Here is a 23,608-nt window from a genome sequence, read left to right as displayed (position 1 = left end):
CAGTATTTGAACCGAGCGTGCTTCATTGATGATGATGCAGGTTTGTAACAAACCGAACAGTCAGAAATGAACCGACCTCCATCGCAGAAGGATGACACAAGCCTTCAAGCAGCTTTGCATGATTTACACTTCAGAATAATCCTTCTTTAACTGATGCCGGGCCTCAGCCTGTCCAATCTGAAACAAGCAATTCTTAGCTCCTCCTCCTTAAAGGCAACTTACCTTTGATTGGCTATCCCCAACAAACAGAAGACTTGGTGGGCGGGGCTTCTGTTCCTGAGATGACAGCACAGCAGCACTGTGTTTCCGGACGGGGAATTCTTACTGAATATTCATAGTTTTTGATCCTCCACGCTGACAGAACACGGGCAGAGAACAACTCGCCCATCAACATGTGGAGACAGAATAAGACCGTTTCACTGAGTCAGGTCAGCCCGACACACAGAAGCAGACAGACATCACACAGATCCAAGAGGCCGATGCAGCCTGCACGATTAGAAACATTAAATATGAAGAGGAGATACATAACAGGCAATGAGGAGCAGCACGAGGATCTGCTGATGGTGACGATGTTCCTCTGTTCATCACAGATGTTCTTCCTGTGTCTGCTGCTGGTTGGATTAGCACGCCGTCACAGGCTGCACTCGTTCGTTGTAGGAGGTGCGTTCACGAGTGCGAGGCCTCCTTTGTGCCCGTGTGGACGTCTCGTTGCAGTGAATGCTAAAGTGTGCTGCGGTGCTTCTGTCAGGATGAAAGGCGCCTTGCTGCACGTGGCCGTCACATTTGACGCTAAGTGAAATATCTTTGTTCCGTGCTGATAAGGTCAAAGCAGGTCTCTGAAAATCCATCCGTCAGCGAGTCTCTGGAGGACTTTCTGAATTACAGCACAGGAAGTCAATCAGAGTCAATCAGAGTACAAATGTTCTGACGGCGAGATGAAGGCAGGCCTATTTGGTTTTTTCTCTGTAAGGCTTCACTGTGGACGTCTGTAGGTAAGAAAATGTATGGTTTCATTAGTGCATAATCACCTGAATGGAAGAATAATGTTTTCATTACCTCAGAGCGAGCCTGTACGTGTGAACAGAGAGCGGCTCCTCCACAGGCTGGGGAGGAGGAGCTGACTAGAAATAAGAACAATGACACGACGCCAGCACTACGTCCAATCAGCTGCCCAGAAGTGGGCGTAGCCACTGTGATGTCACCCAAAGCTTTCTGGACACCTTGAAGGTGCAGTGTTGTTTTAATGAAGGGGCCGAGGTATCGACCCTAACCATTCACGGCGTGGCACCTGTAAGGTGATGACGTCAGCAGGAGACATCAGCTGTTAGCGGTCAAGAACCTTTCGGAGGAATCGTCTTCGTTATCCATCGGGAACATTTTCAGACAGGATGAGCTGAGATCAATGAGTCGATAAATATTGGCGTCTCTGATGAGCAGCACCTGCAGCACGTGTCATACGAGCTTCTTCATTTTGTCTGTTTGGAGGAAAATGTAATTTGCAAACTGAATAACGGGGACATGAAACGCCAGCCACAGACGGATATTTGAATAATCATCAGTTTTGTGACAAGTTCACAAAAATCTTCCACAATATTAAAATGAAACAAACCAAAAACATGAAATGTTTCTTATTTTCACTTAAGATGATTCAAACACAGCTGCATAAAAGCCTCGATCAGCTCATTAATCTGCTGATTTCATTTGTGCAAAACTCTAAAGCAACAAAGCTGCAGAGAAATGTAAAAATACCTTTACTGCGGTGCTGAATGTACAGTTTGGAGCATCTGTGATTATCACAAACAGGTTTATCACCCACTCATTCCAATAATAATCATAATAAACACAGAGTGACAAAGTGCTTCGTGTTTTGAATAAAACATTTGGGGACGTATGTGTCATGTGAGTCGTTACTATTGTATCCATCGAGAAAGCATCAGAACATTTTCTTCCCTCGGCGCTGCACTCAGACTCATTTTCTGCCTCTTTGAGTTTCTCTCCTCCTGCTGTGTAATTCCAAAAAAGTGAACAGCAGGAGTGCAGATGAGCAGAGTCTGTAAATGCCACGCTACAGCTCGGGGAAAAAGTTAGAACAATTAACAAAAAGTGTTTATGTGAAGAAGACAAAGTCTCAATCAGTTCTCAGTGATTAATATTTAGACTGGAGATGAAACTGCTCTGAAATCAGCAGCCTGAGCTTCAACCACCACGTTCTGTGACTTTACTAAAGAGGTTTGTGATTCTGCTAATAATGCAGAAAGTGAAAGGGTAACTGTGACAGCCTGACCTGCTTCACTCTTCACGTGTTAATAAACCCAGAAAGCATGGGCGCCTGTCTCTAACAGGCAGACCTACTGCCTGTCAGCTTACAGAGCTCCACACGATTCACGTGCAGAAAAATGTTTGTGGAAAACTCTCAGGAAAGAAGGTGTTCGGTGCACCTTCATAAATGACGTAAAGCCGATACAGAGGTGTCGTCGTGGCAGATATACACAGTGCATTTCCTGCACGTCGGCATGTGCAGGCATCGCTCCTGCATGCATGGATTTCTGTTTGTGGTTGTGCTTGTTTGAAGGAGCCGAGCTGAACCTTCCTGCTCTGGGACTTAAACGTTCCATAAAGGAAAGCTTTGTCACACGAGGTGAACGGACACTGATGCACGACGCACAGCTCTGTCAGTCACACAGTCACTGGTGAACGCCGTTCAGACTTATAAAGAGTCTGGGCATCATGCCGTCAGCTCGTTGTTCCCTGCAGCTCTTCGCTCGGGGTGAAGGGTCGGAGAGAAAAGCTGCTTTTTGAGCTCCTATTGAAAACTGTGTTTAAGGTTAGCGTCAAAATGTGATGGCTCACCTTTAGCTGGGAAAGAAAAATCAATATGCTTCATGAGAGAGCGCCGAGAGAAGGATGGCCTTAAATACCATCCATTCTACACCAACATAAAGCAGGAGCACAGGAGGAAATGCATGAGAAGCATCAGGGTGGACAGCAGCGCTGGTCTGGCCGAACGGGCCGGAGTTAACGCGCAGGTGTGACTTCACCTCCATCTGCGGCTGCTCCGTGAAGATAAATGCAATTTGAGGAATGATCGCATCATTACGAGGCCGGGCGCTTATCGGCCGGCAGCGGCGCTGTTGATTATAGCCGCTGACAAAAAGTCAACAAAGAGCGAGTCGGGAGCTGGACCGCCATTATCCTTCAGAAAGGGAACCCGAGAGGAGCAGGAGGAGCTTTTGTCGAGTGTGCTGATTGAAAAGACCTCGCCGCGGGTCCTTTCTGTCCATTTCCCATCAGCTTCGCTGTCCTGCTGCTCTCCATTATCACCGCCGCAGCATGTTTGTCTCGTCTCATTGTTGCCTGGATTAATGTCCTGAGATGTGCAGGATGGCACACGGTGCCGGCGTCTTGGGAAGGAATTGTTAAACGCACCTGAATTCCTCCAAAGCGAGGCTTCTCTGTGTGTCCGTGCTGCCTGGATGGAGCTGGGTCAGTTCAGTCTGATAGAGTTCAAAGGTCACACATCGACAAAACTCACATCGATCATCGCAGGTCTGAAGAGCCAGAAGTTTCCAGAGAATTTACTTTACCAAATGGACCATCCCAGCCTTGCAGTAATGGTCTGTTTGATTCACCTTTTATTGTTTATTTTATTTATTTATTTATTTTCACTTGCTGGATATGGGACAGACTTGAATGAGGAAAAGAAAAGGGGAGAAAGGAAGAGGGGGAAAAACAGTGGAGAAGAGGGACGGGGATAAAGGGCAAAAAAACAAAAACCAACTAAATAAGCAGACAAAAAAAATGCATATATCAATCACCTGGATCACCTGTTGAGAAAGAAAAAAGAAAACAAGCAGAAGAAGACGAGAGCAACAGAATAAACAACATCACAATGATATATGTGAATATGACAGTAAATACTAAATATTAAACATTATTGTGCAGCACATAAGATCGACAGCGCACAGTGTGCTTTGAGGTAGGAGCCAAAAAGGGTGTAGTTTGTGGGTGTGATCACCCGTGTGTACACCTGTGAGCATGGACGCGCTTGTTTTTAAAAGGTTCCTTCATGTAATGATCTGCTAGAGGGTGTGGGGGGGCCACAGCCCCGTCCTCCAGGGTATGAAGCAGGTATGGAGGAGATCCAGGCTCCAGACATCCAGAGGCCCCCAGAACACAAGAGACCAAGGAAGACCAACAGAGGGGCAGCCGCGCCACTGTCCCAGAAAGAGCTGAGGAGAGTCCCAGATGAGGGCTCACTCAGCAGCCGCGGAGCAGAAGCCAGGGGGAGTTGCAGTGACGCGCCCGTGAGCTCCGCCGGCAGCCAGCCGTGCCTGAGTGACCGAGCCCCAGGCCGAGAGGCCGGGGGCACCCCACCTCCGAAGTGGCCCGAGCAAGCCCCAGGCTCCAGGCCCTGATAAGCGGCCGCCAAGGAGTGAGCCGGTGTGTACCTGGACGCCCATCCCCAGACACAAAGAACCACCAACGCACCGACACCTGAGGGAGTCCGCCACTGGCAGGGGAAGTGGTGGTAGGGGGAGATAGGCCTCCAAACCTTGGAGGGCCTGAGATGTCCCCAGAGAGGTGGCGCCTGACACCCAACCTGACATATAGACACAGACATACAGGCACACACAGATACAAACATCCATTCCCACCCTCATGCTCTCATATGCACTTACTCTTCTTCCTTTTTCTGCACTTGCTGTTTACAGAAAGTTTTTATGAGCTCTTTTTTCTTACAAGATGGAAATTCCATCCAGCCAGGTCGGACTTATGGAGGCAAACTCCCGTCCTCCAGATCAAAATGTGGACGACATTCAGTGACTTCTTCCCTTCAGCACCAGTGGGCATTTTTCAAACCTTCAGTGAAACATCCTCCCACAGCACCGCCTCAGTTTGTGATCAGTAACATCTTCAGTGACGTGACGCTAAGTTGGAGCTTCATACTCTGAATATTTGGATGCTCAGAGTTGGTTAGAGAAGGAATCGAGCTGAACGATCTGACCTGGAGTCAGACTGTGACTGCTGGATGTTTGAAAAGAACTCAAACACGTTTTTTATCCCAGAAGATTTCATCTCCTGTACTTAGTTATGAGTTATGAGAGGGCTGGAAGAAAATCATTAACATTTAGCATCACTAAATAAAATGACTGCATAAATTATGAGGTTCTGATGAGGTCGGGTACAAACTTTTTTTTTAAATATTTGTTTGTTCTTGTGTGACCTGACTCAGTAACATACCTGGATCAGGGACACAGGCTCCCGCCATCGACCCAGGCCTGCAGGAGGGGGGGGTCATTGCACGAATGAGCCACATGGGTCCACCTTCCTGTGGGCCCACTACCTGCAGGAAGAGCTGTGGGGTCTAAGGGGGTCTGTGGGGGTGGTTGAGTGGAAATCAGGCAGATCTGATCTCCAGCTGCATGGATGGCTTTAGGAATAAAACTGAAAAGGTCCAGGAAAACATCTCCAGTGCTCTCCACATGCCAAACCTGCATTATATTACGTGCACACATTTGTACTTTGTTGAATATCCCAACAGTCTGAGACACACTCAGGGTTTGGTTATAATCCACGAATTAGCCAAAGGGGAAAATGATCTGACAGAAAACTGAGAGATCAAAATGCATTAAATGTGAAAAGCTTATGAACATAAAACAGATCAGCTCTTAGACGCAGCAGGACTCATCATCACCACTTCCTGTCTGTGTCACACAGGTAGCAGAGAGAAGAGTCCAATCACACTCTGGATGATGTAGCTGTAAATCAGCTGCTTCTGCTTCTCCTCACCTGCCAACTGCGCTGACCTTTAATGACGAGCCGCTGTGTGCCTGATCGTCCTTTGATTAAAGGGAGCAAGAGAGACGGGATTAATTTGCCACCCACTGAGGTGAGAAAGGAAAGGAGGGAGGGAGGGGGGCTGATGAAGGCTGAGATAAAGCGTGGAGGAGTATTGATAGGGATAAGTAAACACGGAGATCAAAGTCGGTGCGGGAAAATCAATTACATGGAAAGGGCATAAAAACATCGATATGCCCTCCCAGAGTCCATGACGGAAGTTTAAAATTTAAAAACGCCTCTCCTGCTGAAACAAACTGAAGATATCTCTACATCCTCTGGGACCACTGATGCTGTAAATGTAATGAAGAAGATAAGAGATGATTCATTTATAATGCTGCAATAAGTCTTCTTGTTCCAGGACATTTAATCCTTGTTTTTAAAGCTAAACAGTCACTCAAGCAATAAAGTCTCTCAGTTTGTCTTGATTCTATTTTACCTTTAACTTCAGACTGATAACTCCTCTGCATCAGGGAATCCATCAGCAGCCCAGTCCGAGGATCAGGGTCAGCTAACTTTATGCTTCAGCAAAGTTTTAAACCTAATCTTAAAAGCAGAGAGTGTCTGTCTCCTGAATCCAAGATGGAAACTGAAAGCAGTCTTACATATTTGTTTAATGTGTGCGTTGAAGGACATGTCCTGGTCAAAAATGACTCCAAGGTTCCTCACAGCGTTACTGGAGGCCAAGGTAATGCCATCCAGAGTAAGAATCTGCTTAGATACCATATTTCTAAGCTTTTCAGGGCCGAGTACAATAACCTCAGTTTGATCTGAACTAAGAAGCAGAAAGTTAGCGGCCATCCAGGTCTTTATGTCTTTAAGACATTCCTGCAGTTTAACTCATTGGTGTGTGTTATCTGGCTTCATGGACAGATAGAGCTGGGTGTCATCTGCATAGCAGTGTAAATGTATGCTATGTCTTCTAATGATGCTGCCTAAGGGAAGCATGTATAATGTAAACAGAATTGGTCCTAGCACTGAACCCTGTGGAACTCCATAATTAACCTCAGTGTGTGAAGAGGACTCTCCATTTACATGCACAAACTGGAGTCTATTAGATAGATATGATACAAACCACTGCAGCACAGTACCTGTAATACCTACAGCATGTTCTAATCGCTCTAATAGGATATTATGGTCGACAGTATCGAACGCTGCACTGAGTCCACTAAAGGACACAGAGCTACCATAATAAAGAGTTTACTGAAACACTGATGAGTGTCCTCGTGTTTACATCCAGCAGAAGCAGAAGGACGTGAAGTCGTACAAAGACCTGATGTATGGTGATCTAAATCTAAAAAAGCAGTTTAAATAGTTTAACTATTTACCATGAATGAATACAGATGGGAAAATCTAATTTCAAGTTTAAAACGTTACTGAAGTAACAGAAAATACGTGTAGATGTTAATCCACAAGAAATTAAATTATTTAAAATTACCAGAAGGTGACCAAACTGTTCCAACCATTAAATGACCCAGTGACATGATTTTGTTTCAAACAGGAATCCATGTTTAATGCCTCTGTTTGTGTTTGTGCACCCGTACTGCTTCCTTTATCTATTCTCAAATCTTCTGATCTGTGTGATCTGTGTGTTTGTACACCTCTCTGTATTTAACCATTATTCATTATAACCAGTGTTGGGACTAACGCGTTATTAAGTAACGTGTTACAGTAACTACGTTATTATTGTGGTAACGAGCACGGTAACTAGTTATTATGCCAAAATCAGGGACGCGTTAGTCGTTACCGGGATTCAGATAGACTCGTTACTCGTTACTTCGTGTGGTGGCATCGCGGAGCTTCCACAGATTCAGTAACATTAGCAAGTGGTGGAGGCCAGCAGGTGGAGGGAAAGGGGAGGCAGGAGGAGGAGAGACCTGAGGTGGTGAACTGAACTTAAGGTAAGAAGTTATGAGCTGCAGTCTATCTGGGTCAGATATAAACCAAGTTTAGGTGGAGGTTATTTTAGCTGTGCTGACTTTTTCGTACTGTGTGCTAGCTAGCATGACAGAGTTTCTATACAGCTGGGTGGGTGCTATGATGTTAGTGATGTTGAACTTTATTTTGTTCATAAGGTTAGTTAGTAGAGTTGCCAACCGTCCCGTAAAAAACTGAATCATCTGGTATTCAGAGAAAATATTACGCGTTTCTTATTGAGGTGAAAAGGAACAGTTTGTCCCGGACTTCAGCTACAATGAAAAAGACACAAAGCTGGAGTTATTCTGTCTTTGCTGCACAGCTGCCTCTTCTTCTCTCATTCTCCCCCCTCCCTCTCCTGTTGCTACTTCAATCATGAAACTGATCAATGATCAGCTGATCGGCTTTTCTCTCTTGTTTGTTTATCGCCCACTTTGCGCCAGAAAGAGGAAACCAGCGGATGTCGCATTAAACAACAGCAGCACGTTTGATCAGCTGTTGTTAGAATGTATTTAATATTAATTTCTAGTATCAGCTGATGTTTGCTGGAGCCACAGCTGTAAAGCTGCTGGTCATGATGTCGGTTTGGATATGTGGTGAGAGGGAAACATGAAGATGAAACCAGGAGATGTCCTTACTGAACCATCAGAGCTGAACAGGTGATGGAGAAACAGGTTTACCTTTCAGGTGACATGAATGAGTTGAAGTTATGAGCTGTTTCTGAGAGACAAATAACACCAGGATCCTTTTCTAAGCAGCTGACAGCTGGTAACTGTGCAGGGGCGGGTCTAGCAAAGTGTTGCCAGGGGGGCAGGTAGGGCATTAACAGGGAGAGGGGGGCACAAAGAAACACTTTCTTATTCTCATTTAAAATGTCTCACTTTTAATAAATAATTATCTGAGTCTTACAACAAACGATTGATAGATTGATACATATATACCATCAGAACAGTGTACATCACTGTCACAACAGCGTTTGTTTTCATTCAAAGGCTTTATGGTTTTTCCTATAATGGCGGCCGGTCTCTAGTCAAATTCCCCGGGACGATTTTTTTGTCCCAGTCCAGCCCTGTATGCAGCTCATCTGCAGTCTGATGTTACCTACATCTTCCTATTCAGAAGGCAGAATTTCTGAGTTCTGAGTACAATCGAAAGCACCACGACTGCAGTTTTTGTGTTGGATGTAAAAAGCACACATGACGCTGTGACGTAGGCTAGAATCATGGCGGCGGTCAACGACGGTCCAGGCGTGGGATTTCTCTCGTGGAAATATGCACATTATCTTTTCCTTTCTATTGGTAGGTGGCACAGTGCACTGTGGCAAGTAAGCAAGCTAGAAGACTGGCTGGGTGTCCAGTTACGGAGGCAACACATTAACAAGAGAAGTCTGAGTAAAACCAAAGTTACTTTCCCTAGTAACTAGTGTGAGATTATACATTACTTTGAAAGTAATGAGTAACTTGAAGTAACTGAGTTACTTTTGATAGAAGTAACTAGTAATGTAACTAAGTTACTAATTTAAAGTAACCCAACACTGATTATTAATCTCTGGCTCTCGTCCACAGCGTCCCCATCACTCCCAACCAATCACAGCAGATGGCCCCGCCCCTCCCTGAGCCTGGTTCTGCCAAAGGTTTCTTCCTGTTAAAAGGGAGTTTTTCCTTCCCACTGTTTCCCAGTGCTAACTTAGTGGTCGTCTGATTCTTGGGGTTTCTCTGTGTGTGTCTGTAGGTCTGTGCCTAACAATATAAAGTAGCTGTTGCTGAGATTTGATGCTAGATGAGTGAAAGTGAACTGAATTGATCTAATTAATTAATGCAAACAAGAGTTAGCCGACCCATCTGAGTCACAGTGTGACGCTGAAAGCAGGCGACAGGTTAGCCGACATGCGTCTCCATCAGCTAAGAGGAAAAATGAGACGAGCAGAAGCTGCAGCCCTTTGCTTCAGACCAGCTCTAACGAAACCAGCGGGTGATGTCACAACTTGCTACGACCGTCTTCAGATTCAGTGTGATCTGGACTGACAGTGAACTGGCAGCACGGAAAACTGACATCACCTTTTCCAGCTAACCCATTTAAACCAGTGAGAGGGAGGGACTGGCAGACAGAGGCCCACAGAGCTAAACTGAGCTCTGCTATTTTTGAGTGACCTGTTAGAAGTAAGAAAATGATATTCTTAACAAGAGTCCCCCTTTTAAAATGGGCTAATTGGCAGAACATTAAGCTGCTGGGAATTAAACCAGTTCCACACTTTCAGTGACGTCATCGCCCACAGGCGAGGCGGCATCACGGAACAGGATCACCCGGCTCAGATCCAAGGGCCCCAAGGTCAGGAGGAAGAAATGAATAATACGAGCAGAAAATGAGTCAAACTGAAAGTGAATACCCAGACACAGAAAAGGCTCCGAAAATAACGAACACAACTGGACTAGTAAGCAAAGCTATGACAAAGACACAAAAGGGCCATTTTCAAACTATTAACACCACCATGACCTGGATGACTGAGAAGCTGCACATCACCCTGAACTAAATCCCAACAATGAAGCAGAACAACACAACGAGGCACACGATCGCCAGAAAAGCAACAAGACTGACCAAGGATTTAAAAGGTTAATCAAAGACACAGCACGACCAGGAAAACTGGACAAAGATGGAAACTACAAAACTACAAAAATGGAATCCGGAAGGCAGAACAGCAACAAAGAAGCAGAAAGACCAAAACGATGAGAAAAAGGAGCGATGGGGTGTCTCCACACTCGGCTGGGACTCGTTTGGTTTGCAGATGTGGAGGTGCTTGAGGCTCGGGGGCGTCTCATGCATCTGTATTTTATAATCCGCTGTGTGTGTGTGCGTCGCCTCCACGGTGGTTAAATCAGTGATGGTTAGGCTGTGTGTGCATGAAAAGATTGGACTGTATATAATCCCTCATAATCCACAGGTTTAAATGACGAGTGGCTGATTTAGGATGTTCAGTCATTTGTACAGTGCTAAGGAGTTTATGTTGTATGTGAAATCCCCCAGCTGCTGTAGTAATTACCATTATGCTCGCGTGAGGAGGTTTAAACGCAGCAGCTCGCAGCACACACCGTTTATTTTCTTGGACTGTCTCCTGCACATTTGGCGTTCGCTAAGCTGGTGCTTACATTCCTGCAGGCCCAAAGTAAATCACACGTTGGATAAAATTACATTTTTCGAGCATTTCTTTGGCTGGCTTTATGGTTTCTACTCCCGAGGGAATCTTTAACCTTTTAACCTGCTTTGCTGAGACGATCCAGCACCCGAAAAACACTTTGCCCCCAATCGCCCCACTCTGTCTGAAAGACTGATTTCGCACACTTGCCCATTTGTTCATATCGGCCCGTTTCTGCACATTTCTTTCATCGTCAGAGGCACGAAGCTGTGGAGCCACCGACCAAGGAAGATGCTACATTTAGCTAACTATCTTTAAAACCATTAACAACACATAAATAAGCCCGAGCACGTCACAATCAGCCACAGTCAAAGACTGTTCACCCAAAAACACAACTCTAAGAACACACACCAGCTGCGCTTCAACACAAGATGAGGAAGCTTTAGCAGCACAGGACACCTGCAGGAAGTGCTAAAGCTTTAGCGCCGCACTGATGACTGCTTGGGTAAGATGGCCAGCTCTATTGCAACCACAGGAAATAACTCAATGGAGATGAAATAAAAACTCGATTTAAGAAAGAGTTTGCTTAAGTTAAAAAAATGGTATTCCCAACAATCAGATGGCCCCCTTTTAGGAACTATTGAGTTCTTCTTCTATTCGCCCCTTGGTGTTTGACCTCGACATGTGAGCTAGCCGTGGATCTGACACACAAACTGTGCACGCTTACAGGAGTTAGCCCCGCCCTAAAATCTCGCCCACTTCAAGTTCATTTTCTCTTAAACTTCTGTCCAATCATCCAGTACAGTCGCCCCCTGCTGGACAGTTCAGTTCAGTTACATTTGCCATGTATGGCACCAAAGCAGCACAACAGTTGTTGAATATTGTACGGTAAAGATCCTTCGATAATACAGAGAAACAACAACAGTCAGAGCGAGAGCTCTGTGGCGGTTCTGGTTTCATTTTTTAAATCTACTTTAAACATAAAATCTGTTCTTTTTAGAAAATAAAGGCTCTGGTTTAGGATTAGAAAAGGATCCAAGGTTAGGGTTCAAATGAAACAATGATTTTCTAAACTGTGTTTTTGCCTGTGAGGCTGACATCCTGCAGCTCTTCCAAAGGAGGATACCTGAGTTTGGAGGTGATCCTGGCTTTGATGAAGAAAAGGAGCTAATAAATAAGATAGATCTTTAATGCCACTGTTACAAGAACAATGAAAGACAGTTTGGCATCTCTGCATTAGCAGCATGTAGATTTTACATTATAATTACTTTAGAATAAAAGATACACAGATGTGTACAGCTGTAGATGACGCACTCGTACCTGAACATGCTGCTTTTCCATGACCGGGCTGCTGTCTGTGTTTGGCAGACGTGCTGCTGAAGAGGATCTGTGGTGTGATGTTGACCAAACTAAAAATTATGGATATGGAAGATTTGCAGAGATTAGGATCACAGATGGTGTCCACAGCTCTTACAAACTGCAAAGACTCCTCCAGGTGATACTCGGCTGATCGCTGTACCTGCTGAGCAGATGTTACAGGCTGTTGTAGAAGAACAAAATGGCCCGACGTTGTTAACAAGACAAACCAGACACTCCCTGCTGCTTTTCTCCTCACTACAGTCGAGCGCTGACACATCACAGGTGTTCTAACCTGATGATTATCCTTCTAATATTGTACTTAAAAGTTGGAACAAGAGCTCTGCAATTAAAAAGTAGCTATTCTGAACAAGTGAACCGTGAGTGCTCCTTCCTGAAGGCTGGTTTTATTCGTCTGCGCCTCCCACAGGTGGATTTTTGCACATTTATCAAAGATTCAAAGCAGGAAAGAAAACGAATTTCATAGAAAGGACAATAACATTATTACAATAACAGAAACAAATATTTGGAGTTCTCAGTTATTCAAACAAGAAAATCATGAACAAACTAAAACCATCCATCCATCCATCCATCCATCCTTCCTTCCTTCCTTCCTCGCTCCGTCTACCACATGTCTGGGTCCAGGTTTTAAGAGCAGCCGTCTAATCAGAGACTCCTGGACCTCCTTCAGTTCTTCTTGAAGGACACAGAGTTCTTTCCAATCCTCCTTCTTCTGGCTGCTCCCTGCAGGGATCTCCTCACCCCTTCCCTACCACCCCCCTCTGTCACACCAGCTCTTTGTGCTCTTCTCCTCCTGCCTGGCAGCTCCATCGTATCCACCCTCCCTCCTCTGCACATGTGCAAACCATCTCAGCCTCATGGACTCATTTCTGATCCTGCTCACTCTCAGTGAACATCTGACCAGCTTCAGCTTCAAACCAGCTGAGAGTAATAATCCAGGGTCTCCTCCAGTTGAATATCTCTGAAGCACCTGACCTAGAAGAAGCCCAGCAGGTGTCCTGGTCAGATGATGAACCAGCTCAGCTCGGTCCATGCGGAGGAGGAGCAGCACTGGACTTTCTGCAGCTCGTGTCATCAAACTCATTCACAGATATTTGAGGTCATTCGATGAAAGATGAAACAAATTTTTAAACCGCCTAAATGTTTTCTGCTGCTTTTCAGGCCCCGGGTCACATTCATTTAATTACAGGATTTTAGTCGTAACAGCTGGAAATGTCAAATAATAACAGCTTATTTTGCCCTGGCTGTTTTCCATCACGTTTCAGCCAGTTTGATGGTGTAATGGATTCTAAATGAAAGCCTCTGTAGCCTCACAAAGGCCCAATAAAACCTGCGATCTGACTCCATGAACCTCCCGATGGTGGCGAGGAGGAGAAACATCGACTGTTCGCCAGACTGTGAGCTCTGCGCTGAAGTGTTTGGAAAAGGAGAGAGAAGAGCTCATCAAGCACAAAATGACCTGCTGGGGTTGAAATGAACGACTTACTTTTACAGTCAAAGATCACAGAGGCGTTCCAGCTCCACTGAATCCACTTCAGATCTGCACCCATCACATTCTTCTGACAATCGCGAACCGGCAACCTTCCGATTGCAAGACGAACTGACAACTCTTGAGCGTAAATCCAGGTTAAAAATGAACAGATTCATGATGTGCACCATCTAAACTCTGATGTCACATCCTTTGAAGGAATCTGCCATAACCTCAAACCATTAATATCGATGTCTGGTAATTTCTTTATGGTATAGATACAGTTTACTTACTTGTCAGCAGGTTCAATCGCCTCCCTCAGGAGGGTGGTGTGTCACCACAGTCCAGCTCTTTGTTCTCGCCCCTGCTCCGACGTCCACGCCGCTAGATGTGTCCGACAGACCGCTGTCCGTCCTCATCAACGCTGCCCAGCAATAACAGGGCAGGGATGCTGGGAATCTTCTGCACCCTCCCATGAGTTTCCCCAGAGCCCGAGGAGGGCACGACTGACGGCCTCATGGTCTGCCCGCCTGTGTCCTCCGGTGGCTCGTTCACACGGAAAGCAGCTGTGCTGTGTTGGCTGAGTGAAGGTCCAGTACCTGCTGCTGAGCTCCATCTTTTCTTCGTGGCCTTTGTGGACCATGTGTGCCATCACACCGAGGCATGAGTGAGTGCTCCCTGGCCGCTGTGCTTGTGCTGTGCTTCGTGTTGCAGTGTAAACCTGTAAAAAAGGATGGCCCTCAGACATAGGCTGTATCCCAATTCAGGGTCTGCAGCCTTAAAGTACGCAGCCTCAACGATCCTCAAGGGCCGCGTACTCAAAGACCGCTAAGGCCGGAAGTGCGAGGCTTGTGAAATGGGACGGTCTAGCCTCCGTTGCGCTGCCCAGGTTGCCTAGCGACCATGATACTAACAGCTGGAAACGTGTCATACAGCTTTGTGTGACAGAAATGAAGGAGAAAATCTTTTGTTCATTTGTTTGTTTCTACATGAGCTTTGATCATTCTCTGTGAGATTAAGCTCAGCTATTGAACGACGTATATTTTAAAGTAAAGGCTTTAAAACCAAGTTAGTACAAACGTCACTGATGTCACATGACTTTGCCGACATGTGGCCAACAGTAATGTTTTAATGTTCTTCGTTATTAAACATTTGCACATAAATAAGTGACATAATATTCAGTACTTACTTAAAGTTTACTTTTCGGCTGCCCCTCGTCCGCCGTTTTTTTCGGCAAAATTATCCACACCCACCGCCGCGCTATGCATTCTGGGATATGTTGGGCCACGAAGTCTACACCGCCACGTCCTTAAAATTCAGGGAAATGAAGGACGCATTTGAGGGCCGCATTTCGAGCAGCCTTTGAATTGGGACAGCCTTCGTCGCGTCGCTGGTGACGTAATCGGCCTTGAAATGCGGCCTTTAAGGCTGCAGACCCTGAATTGGGATACAGCCATGGTCTTCTTTTGTGTCTTTGTTTGTTTTTCTTGCCTCAGCTTTTGGGTTCAGACTCTATTATATCCCAGTCTTTTTCATTTTTTCTGTACTTTTAGAGTTTGGAAGCTTTTTCTTTGTTGTGACTTGTACAATTCAGGTATGTGTAATATTATGATCTTAAACTTCCTTTTCTCATGTCTGTGGAAAAATGTAATCGCAGAGAAAAAGCTGTCGTAATAAAGGCCTACATGGGGCTTGTTGTCACCCATCAGTATCAGCTGTGCTTCTGTTATTGCATCACACACTCACTTTCTCACAGCGGTGCTGAACAGCGCTTTGTTTCGCAGGCTCATAAATCTCTTCATGTCCAGACCTGCACCTGAACAGAAACTTGCTCTGCAGTTTTAGACCTGTTGGCAGTTTTGGAAACTGATTCTCTGGAATGACTCAACTACAACTTACAGTTGAAGCAACAGCATTCGTAATCAAGCTCCACCCCTCACCTGAGACACACCAAGTTTCCTCTCGCTCGCAGCGGGACAGTCAGACTGAACTTCAGACCAGCAGCTTCCTCTGTGCGAGTCCAGCTTCAGGACACAAACAACACTGCTGCTTCTGGCTGCCGACGCTCCACACTGAAGGTTAGTTTGACTGAAAACGTGACTCACAGGAAGCTTCAGTGAAGGCAGCAGAGGAGGGACGGGAGTCACGCCTAACTGTAGTGCCTGTCTGCTGCTTCCAGCTTCACCCGGAGATTCATGGCTGCCAGATCAGATCTTTGCTGTCCAGTTTGTCTGGACATCTTCAAAGAGCCGGTTCTTCTGCCGTGCAGCCACAGCTTCTGTAAGGACTGTCTGGACAGCTGGTGGAGAGAAAACCCAGCACACGACTGTCCAGTCTGTCAGAAACAATCTACAATGCACGATCCACCGTGTAACCTTGCTCTGAAGAACCTGTGCGACACGTTCATAGAAGAGAGAAATCAGATAACTCCGGAGGATCTCTGCAGTGTGCACTCTGAGAAACTCAGTCTCTTCTGTCTGGACCATCAGGAGCTAGTGTGTGTGGTCTGCGGCACCTCGGACAAGCACAGCGACCACACGTTCAAGCCCATCGATAAAGCTGCACAACAACACAAGAATGACCTTCAGGAAACTGTGGAAGCTTTAAAGCAGAAGTTAAAGGTCTGTGAAGAAGTCCAGGTGAAGTTTGATCAAACAGCAGGACACATTAAGGCCCAGGCCCGACGCACAGAGAGGAAGATTAGGGAGCAGTTTAAGAAGCTTCACCAGTTTCTAGCAGAGGAAGAGGAGGCCAGGCTGACCGTGCTGTGGGAGGAAGAGGAGCAGAAGAGCTGGGTGATGAAGGAGAAGATGGAGGCTCTGAGCAGAGAGATAGCAGCTCTTTCAGACACAATCAGAGCCACAGAGGAGGAGCTGAGAGCTGAAGACGTCTCATTCCTGCACAACTACAAGGCTGCGGTGGAAAGAGCCCAGCGCTGCCCCCTGCTGGATGACCCACAGCTGCCCCCGGGAGCTCTGATAGACCAGGCCAAACACCTGGGCAACCTGACCTTCAGCATCTGGAACAACATGAAGTATATGGTCTCCTACACTCCTCTGATCCTGAACCCAAACACTGCCCATCCGGGACTGATCCTGTATGAAGGTCTGACCACCATGAGGGTTGGAGACCGGCAGCAGCTCCCGGATAATCCAGAGAGGTTTGATCATCTCTACTTTGCCCTGAGCTCAAAGGGCTTTGATTCAGGGAAGCACAGCTGGGATGTTGAGGTTGGAGATAACAGAGGCTGGTCACTGGGCGTGTTAGCAGAGTCTGACCAGAGGAAGGGAAACATACGGTCTGGACTGTGGGGACTGGGATACAGTCAAGGTCAGTACTATGCAGGATCATCAGCAGATCCAGAAGCTGCTCTCTTGGTGAACAAGAAGTACAAGAGGATCAGACTGAATCTGGACTGGACCAAAGGAAAGCTGTCGTTCTCTGACGCTGACACCGGCAAACACATACACACCTTCACACACACTTGCAGTGAAAAAGTGTTTCCATTCTTTGCCACTGTGATTAAATACCCCATTAAGCTGTTACCAGTAAAGTTCTCACTGTTAGTGAAGCAGAACATTTAGACACAAACAGGAAGATCATTTCTAAAATGTTGGATTGCTGCATTATTGTGTCACTTCCTGTTCCTGATACTAAGTGCAGGGATGCTTTTCTGCAGTGTAATCTGTATAGGTTGTTTAATTGCAAACCTTTGAGAACAACTTATTTCGTAGCGTAATCTTCACACGCTTTTTCTGAATCACCTGCAAATTATATCCATAGTATTCAATCATTGTCTCTTTAGGGATTTGCTAGCTTAGCGTAGCTATGAGCTCAGATCTTAGTCACTAGCAGCATGGTTTCTGCATGTGTGTCAGAGGTTTATACTGGATAGCAAACAATAACAGAAACAAAGTTAAATCAACATGGAAATCACAAACTGATGATCAACAGGAAATACATTTTATTTACTCTGGCAACTTTAATATAATAGAATCAACATTGAAACAATGTCGACATCACTACTAAAGATCAACAGGATATCAGCGGTGTTTCATCTTATGGTAAACAGAACAAAGCACTTCAGAATATTGTATCTACTTATCTGATGTCATGATATACCGTATTTTCCACACTATAAGGCGCACTTAAAATCCTTTAATTTCCTCAAAAATCGACAGTGGGCCTTATGTATGAATTCTGGTTGTGCTTACTGACCTCGAACCGATTTTATGTGCTACACGGCGCTCAAAAATCTGTCAAAAATGTTTTAGTGCGACTTTTCTAAGCTACCAAGCCGCACCGCTTGATGGATTGTTGGAGCATTACAGCTACCGTAGTCAGGAGCCTCGCGGAGGAATCTGGGTCCTAAACTCCATCCGTTTCAGGTCCCAAAGTCAAACGAACACTGCAGCATCACTGAAAGTTAAAAACTGTCTAAATTCTTTCATCTTTGATAAAGTGATCAGTGTTGCTGCTTTACCAGGTGTAACAATCAAGTTTAACATCCAGGCATCCATGAAAACAGGATTTATTAAATTCAGCGAAGTTAGAAGTTAGCAGGAGGTTAGCTCGCTAGTTTCCACCTAAACATGATATAGCATGTTCTGACTGAGAGATTTCTGAAGCATTCAAACGTACAGCTCTGTTATCACTTCCAACATAAATGAAGACAGAAAACTAAACAGCAGTGACGTTTGTAGGGTTACTGAAGTTGGGCTAGCTGGTATATAATGATGTGCTACGTGATCGCTAGCGACACAGCTATGTTAGCATAACATAAACAGTGAAGCTGGAGGATGAAGGCTAACTTTTTTGAAGTGGAGGAAACAAGAAGAATGAGTTGAGTAAAGTTTGACTTATCTGACTGTATAGTTTTGCTTAATGCGCCTTATAGTCTGAAAAATACTGTAGTACAAAGCATTAAAACTAGCTGGTCAACTGTAGATCAATGACTTTCAGTATGAAATATACCACTCTGAGACGGGTCCAAGTGCTAATAGCTTTGATTTACAATTCAACTGTGAATCCATGTCGTTTCAACCTTGTTGTTGTCACCTGGTCAACTATAAATAGATCAATCAGTTATAAGAGGACAGTGTCATTACAGTTAAACCATCAGGCTTCATCAGTCTGTTAATTGAACATTTATTTAGCACAGAGTTTACAGTCTTGATCACAATTATAATACAGATTTAAAGTTAGCATTAATTCAATGCTGTCTTGCTATCTTGGAAATGTAGCTTGTGTGTAGCTTTGGAGGCCAGGCTTCACCTTCTGCAGCTACACCAAAGAGTAATACCCTCATTTTATGATAATTTCTTAATAACATGAATAAATTAATAAATATATTTACAATAATGGATTACACAGCAGTGGGGAATGCACGTTATTACAGAAGATGTCTTTTTACAAGTGCTTTAACCTGGTTTAAGTAAAATAATTCACCCACTGTTATCTTCACAGAGCACAGCAGCTACCTGAACACTGCTCCTACAGGTGTTCATTATCTTGTTAATAGTATTACGTCATGATTGTGTTTGACTGGATGCTGTGGCTCCTCTGAAAAAGAAAACCTCGAATCAGAAGTACTTGACTTTTTACCACAAACTTCATTTGTGGTACATAGCCAACTGTATATGTAGAAATAGCCACAGACTTTAATTATCAATCATATTATTGATAAGTTCAGTGAATACTTTGTAAATGTTTTACCTGTCTTACTGGAGAAAACTGAAGAAAACCACTGAAGAAAAAAAAGAAAAAGAAAATATTGTTAATAAATATAAAAGCATGAGAGCTGGATGACTGAGCGTGCCTCAAGACAAATGTGAAAGCAAAACATCATGAAGACGTAAATGTGGGATTTCCAAACCACTAACATTTTAAAGCCGTCGCTTCCAGCTGGAATAGAAAAAAAACTCATATGAAACTGGTTCACAAATAAAATGTCTGCAGATGAATGTTTCCCTGTTAGAGTGAAAACAATGATTGACAAATACAAACTATATGGAATGAGACGAAGCCAGTCCACAACGTTAGAATTAAATCAAATACAGTGGAACGATCTGGGATGAAGAGGTCGTACTGATTGGGTTAAAACCAGAGAGTGTAAATGTTTGGATGTTTGTTTTTGTTGTTGTTTACTTTTGTGCTGATTACTTAAATTAATTTGTGCTTTGGTATGAATTTGAACCGGAGCACGTCAGAAATAGATTACAACATTAAAATAATGTGTGATTTCAGTTATTGTTCATTCGACAAAATTGAAAATCACCCGTCAGTCGTCGGCTTTGGTCCAAAGCGAAGCGTGTGATGAATCAATAACCAGTTTTTATTCTTTACTGTTCTTTGGTGTTTATGTTCCTTTGTGGGTGTGATGGGAAGCATGTACACAACTTCTTTACAAACACTATATTTGAGGCAAAAAGGGGATGAAAATCATACATGATGTCAGATTTGTATGTGCTGTGTTTAGAGTTATTCGTGGTAACTGAAAACATTCGGGGGTTTATTTTGTACTTTATCTTTTTTGTTGTTTACGTTTTTAAAATTTATATTTACATATTCAGAATAAAGCAGTGAATCTTAATGACCTTGTAGTACCATATCACCCTATCAGAGCACTTCGCTCTCGCTCTGCAGGCCTACTTGTTGTTCCTAGAGTATTTAAAAGTAGAATGGGAGGCAGAGCCTTCAGTTTTCAGGCCCCTCTTCTGTGGAACCAGCTTCCAGTTTGGATTCAGGAGACAGACACTATCTCTACTTTCAAGATCAGGCTTCAAACTTTCCTTTAAAGCATATAGTTAGGGCTGGACCAGGTGAATCCTGTCCTGTCTGTTGCGACAGATGTCCGGCCCACCCTGAGCCGGGGGTTTCTTGTGCCTCATTGTTGGGTTTTTCTGTATTATTGATGATTTGCTTTGATGTTGCCGTTTTTTCTGTAGTTAAATGAGTTTGTGTGTTGTTTCCGATGAGCTTCATGCTGTGTGTATGTCAAAATAAAAGAAAATAAAGAAAAATAAAGGTGTGAGTGAGAAAAACAGCAGGTCTCCTGTCTGTGAGCAGAATGAAAACATGACATCATGCTCTGCAGCGTATTGAGAGGATGGAGGCGGGAGCCCTCATGGGTACGAGTGTAGAGCACCGAGGCTGCAAATGCATAATTAAAACTCTGAAAGGTTTCACTGCTGTCTTCCATTTCCTCACAATGACACGGCACACATTAGCAGAGCGCTGCTGCTGAGCTCCATTCACGCTTTAAACGCTCATCTGGGAAGGTTTTAACAAGAGCCCGATCAGCATCACACGCTGCACCTCTGCATGCACGCTGCCTTGCTCAGGGGCAAGAAAAACATTGTTTGATCTGTGCTTTTAGGAGTTTTGCTAAAAGAGCCTGGAAGTTAAACTGAAACCATTTGAACTGTCATTGCTGAGGGGAACCTGCAGATATAATAATGTGAGTGTGAGACTCATTTTCTTCTGCGCTGAATAAATGATGATGATTCATTTGTTTCTCATGAAATGGCTCAAGGAAGTGCTGAAAGATGTCAGTGCTCACGTGATCAACACTTTCAGTGTGTCTTGACTTTGAAGCCTCCGATTCCCCATTACACACCGAACTGGTGAGCAAACATCAGGCGTGCAGCTGTAAGCCACATCTGGCACAACGTTCATAGAGTCAAGTGTTTGTGGACGGGGGTCGTCGTGAACGCAAAGGTGGAAAAATGCGGTTTCATTTTGTGTCGTGGTGTGATGTCAGCAGCAGTGTGGCGTCCACCACAGCGAGGCAGCGACTCAGAGGCAGATGGTGGCGGTCTCTGAAGCTCCGCGCTGAGCTCTTGCTCACAGATTAATGGGACGTCGCTGCACACCTGAAAACACACCTCTCCTCACTCATCATCCCTGTCAGTCTAAAAAAAGAAGTGAGGTGAAGGTGTGAGTGAGGAGAAACTGTGCGAGTTACACACTGTGCCTCAAATCAGCAGCACATCAACAGTGAATATTCAGGACAAAACGATTTAACATCAACTTTCTCCACAAATGAAGCAAACAACACAAATCTAAACAAGGTTAGCTTTCATAGCACACACGAAGCTACTGATCTGCAACTCTGAACTAATCAGTTAATCAATAACCAACTACAGAGACCGTGTGTGTGTGTGTGTGTGTGTGTGTGTGTGTGTGTGTGTGTGTGTGTGTGTGTGTGTGTGTGTGTGTGTGTGAGTGTGAGTGCAGCATAACTAACATGAGAGGAGTGAAACCCAGTAACGTTGGTAATGGCCACAGTAACACAGATTCGTGCACACACAGGTTTGGCTCCTCTGTGCTCTGCTGGTCGGGTCTGAGCTAGCGAACCTGTCTTCTCTGTGAGCACAGTTAGCGCTCTGCTAAGTTACTCGGGGCGATCGTGGCTCAAGAGTTGGCAGTTCGTCTTGTAATTGGAAGGTTGCCGCGGCTCCGACAGTCTCGGTCGTTGTGTCCTTGGGCGAGACACTTCACCCGTTGCCTACTGGTGGTGGTCAGAGGGCCCGGTGGCGCCAGTGTCCGGCAGCCTCGCCTCTGTCACTGCGCCCCAGGGTGGCTGTGGCTACAATGTAGCTGCCATCACCAGTGTGTGAACGTGTGGATGGCTAAATGTAGTGTAAAGTGCTTTGGGGTCCATAGGGACTAAGTGAAGCGCTATACAGACCATTTACCATTACTCTGATGCCATTAGCTGGAGTTGCTAACGTAATCCCTGTGCTAACCAGGGTCTCGTGTTCACTTCACTAAATTGTATTTATAAAGCGCCAAATCACAACAAGTAAAGACCCGACAATAATAAAGAGAAAACGCCAACAATCAGACGCCAACTTATCAGCAAGCACTTTGGCGACAGTGGGAAGGAAAAACTCCCTTTTAACAGGAAGAAACCTCCAGCAGAACCAGGCTCAGGGAGGGGTGGGGCCACCTGCTGCGATTGGTTGGGGCTGAAGGGAGGGTGACGGGATCAAACACACCTACTGTAAAAAGAGATAAAATGGATGATTTTATTTTTAAGATTCGGTTTAGCGTGACTGAAGGTAAGGACATTTTTACAGCGCAGAATTCAATGCCAAGTAAAACCTCTTGTTTACATCTGGAGGGCTGTGAGATGTAAAACATATAAAGCTTATAATACAACACAATTACAGCAGTTTGAAATATTAGGTAAAATAAAGTCAGAGCGAATGTTTGCAGGGTTGTTTATGTGCACGGAGCCGTGGGTCATGTCTGTGTGAGTCCCACACGCATGAACGTGAGCTCATCCTGCAGCGTTTGTTATTGCGTTTTCCCGCCACCAGTTTGTGTCCTTCTTTCTGGTTTTTTCCCTGTGGTGGGGAAAAGGACATATAGTGGCTACTACCCAGAATGCATTGCAATTCCAGCGCTCTAGCTACTGCAGGCTCTCTGCAGAGCAGCGTACATCTCACCTGTCTGAAGGTGAGAGTGGAACAGGTGGGAACGGCATGAGCTGTGTCTTTGCTGAACCTGGAGTGGGGTGGGGCCATTAAACCTGAAGTCAGCGCGCACAGGAAGCAGTGGCTTCTCAAAGCTTCACAGTACGCTGTGGAAAGTGTGTTTCCCTTCCACACCTGAGAAATAATCTAAAAGCCTCTTTGTGAGTTCACTGTTCTTCAGTCGGCGCAAATAACCAGCAGGTTACTTCCTGATGTTTTCGATGCTTTGACAGGAACAAACGGTCTCCAGGAGACGGACTCCAGTCTGCGACGTGACAAACTCACGCTCAGCTTCTACAGGACGGACCGTCAGCTGCACGAACTGCTGTGAATCAGAATAAACTTGTAGGACGACCGAGGGAAACCCCACAGTGGGCCCTTGTTGGGTCCTAGCAC

At 45.0% G+C, this 23,608-nt stretch overlaps 1 protein-coding gene across 1 annotated transcript; it reads left to right on the top strand.

The window, feature by feature from the left end:
- Positions 1-15,652: 15,652 nt before the first annotated feature.
- On the top strand, positions 15,653-17,953 carry LOC120739262 (nuclear factor 7, brain-like). Its single transcript, XM_040040982.1, has one exon. The coding sequence runs from the start codon at positions 15,926-15,928 to the stop codon at positions 17,312-17,314; it is 1,389 nt and encodes a 462-aa protein (XP_039896916.1). The 5' UTR covers positions 15,653-15,925; the 3' UTR covers positions 17,315-17,953.
- The last annotated feature ends 5,655 nt before the right edge of the window (positions 17,954-23,608 follow it).

The sequence above is a fragment of the Simochromis diagramma genome, unplaced genomic scaffold (assembly GCF_900408965.1).
Source record: "Simochromis diagramma unplaced genomic scaffold, fSimDia1.1 OVJJ01000296.1, whole genome shotgun sequence".
Classification (NCBI taxonomy): Eukaryota; Metazoa; Chordata; class Actinopteri; order Cichliformes; family Cichlidae; genus Simochromis; species Simochromis diagramma.
Note: the sequence above shows the minus strand (reverse complement) of the source record. Positions and strands in the feature narration are given on the sequence as shown.

Bases quoted from the DNA above. Each gene is read 5' to 3' on its own strand.
- LOC120739262 (XM_040040982.1), top strand. From the start codon at position 15,926: ATGGCTGCCAGATCAGATCTTTGCTGTCCAGTTTGTCTGGACATCTTC.